Here is a 1,887-nt window from a genome sequence, read left to right as displayed (position 1 = left end):
ATCTCTCGTGAACTGCCAGTGCGGAAAACAGAGAGTGTCCCCCCAGGGCAGGGTGGGCGGTGGGTCCCAGCAGGGCCACAGCCTGACCCTTGCGGCAGATGGGACGGGACTGGGGTCTGACGCCTAAGAGCTCTCTCTTTCCAGGGAAAATCATAGGAAAGCCTGGGTCTGCTTGGGTGGGCTTGCATATTTGCTCAGACACGCCCTGGGAGGTGCCAGGCCTGTCCCTGCCTAGTGGCTCAGCTGACTCCATGGCTCCACACACAGAGTACCAGGGCACTATGCATTGAGTGGGCGGGGGGCCATTGGCGGTGGGATGGGCTCAGCACAGGATGGGCACACCGTCAGCTGTCACCAGGCGCCCGGTGGTGGGGTCGTAGGTGCCTGCCAGGTAGTACAGGTCCTGTCGGTCCTGGCACTTGCGGCTTCGGGCCATCTGCTCGTACTGTTCGCGCCCCACGACCTGGCACTTGTGGGAGATGGTCTGCACATCATTCTCGTCCTCATGGCAGGACTGATACAGCGCATTCTGTGGGCAAGAGGCACATGGCATTGGTAGCTGCCCTCGGTCACACATCCCCACCCGCCAGGGAGAGACCTCCTCTACTCTGGAAGGGTCACTGGAGGGGCCTTTGACTCTGTGGCCAGAAGACAGTGGCCAGCCCAAGGGTGGGAGCCTGAGCCGGCAGCCCTTCTGTGGCCTGTCAGTGTTAGAGAAATGCTTGTTTCTTCTAAAGATAGACTTGTCATGAGGCCTGAAAACAGTTTTGTCTTGGGGAAGAGCAGCGAATGTGTGTGGACACTTTCTGTCTCAGGCTGGCATCAAATGCAGTGAGTGAAGGGCTCACAGGGAGGGGGCTGCCCTGGGTCTCAGGAGTGAGCTATACCTGCTTGGTGCTGAGAACTGCTGTGGGTCACAGCTCCCCATGAGGTGACCGGGGGCCTGGCTTCAGGACTCATCCCTCAGCTGTGTCTGGGGCATCTGCTGGCCCGGGAGGCTTCACAGTGGGTGTCTCTAGGAGGCGTCCCCTTGTTTCGGCTGGCGGCACTAGTGGCTGACGTGCCACCTCTCCAGGCCCCTCTGACCCCCACAGGCCCCTCTGACCTGCCCGCACAGGCCTCACCTTGCCGTCACACTGCCGCTTCCCCAGCTTGGTCTCCTCGGGGTGGTAGAACCACTTGACCTTGACCACCATGTTGCTGCCCCACGACTCCCACATGCTCTCGATGCGGCCGATGTAGGGCAGGTTGGGCCGCCCGGCCGACAGGAAGACTGCGCAGTCCCCAACACGCAGCGTCTCCTTGCCCCGCACAATGGCCTTGTAGAACAGCTTCCGGGCCTTCCCCTTCATGCCGCGCCTCTGCAGGGACGTGGGAGTGGGGCTGTGAGGGCCAGGGCAGCGTGTGCACATGTGAGTGTGTGCCCAGGGACTTGAGGCAGCGAGTGTGTGTGTGTGTGTGTGTGTGTGTGTGTGTGTGGGTGCGTGTGCACGTGCGGGTGCACGTGTGTGTGTACACAGGCACCTAAGGGACAGCGGGCATGTATATGTGTGAGTGTGTGCACAGGGACCTGAGGCACAGTATGTGTTTGCATAGGTACCTAAGCGACAGCAGGTGTGTGTGTGAGTGCGTGTGTGTAAATGCATGCACGGGCACCTGAGGGACAGTGGGTGTGTGTGTGCATAGATACCTGCAGGGGCAACAATCAGCAGCAATGCTGGAGGAAGGCCACGGAAGACAAGGGTCCTGGAGGAGGTGGGCATGCCTGGATGACCCTGCACACTAGGTTGTAACATCTAGACTGACTTTTTTTTCTCAGAAAGCAGGATTTATTGAGAGGACAGAAAAGCTCTCACGGTGGGAGGGGACCCAAGGGGGCTGCCCTAG

General features: G+C 60.1%; 1 protein-coding gene across 1 annotated transcript in view; it reads right to left on the bottom strand.

Moving 5' to 3' along the window:
• Positions 1-322: 322 nt before the first annotated feature.
• The window catches only part of BAHCC1 (BAH domain and coiled-coil containing 1), a 116,833-nt gene continuing 115,268 nt past the window's right edge, over positions 323-1,887 (bottom strand). The window contains exons 28-29 of the mRNA XM_021708789.1: positions 1,125-1,361; positions 323-529 (exon numbers count right to left, since the gene is read on the bottom strand). Of these exons, the coding sequence (XP_021564464.1) occupies positions 323-529; positions 1,125-1,361 (444 nt within the window). The remainder of the gene's footprint in view (positions 530-1,124; positions 1,362-1,887) is intronic.

Source organism: Carlito syrichta, unplaced genomic scaffold, assembly GCF_000164805.1.
Source record: "Carlito syrichta isolate Samal-C Ts95f unplaced genomic scaffold, Tarsius_syrichta-2.0.1 Scaffold148020, whole genome shotgun sequence".
Classification (NCBI taxonomy): Eukaryota; Metazoa; Chordata; class Mammalia; order Primates; family Tarsiidae; genus Carlito; species Carlito syrichta.
This window is presented reverse-complemented; position numbering and strand designations above follow the sequence as displayed.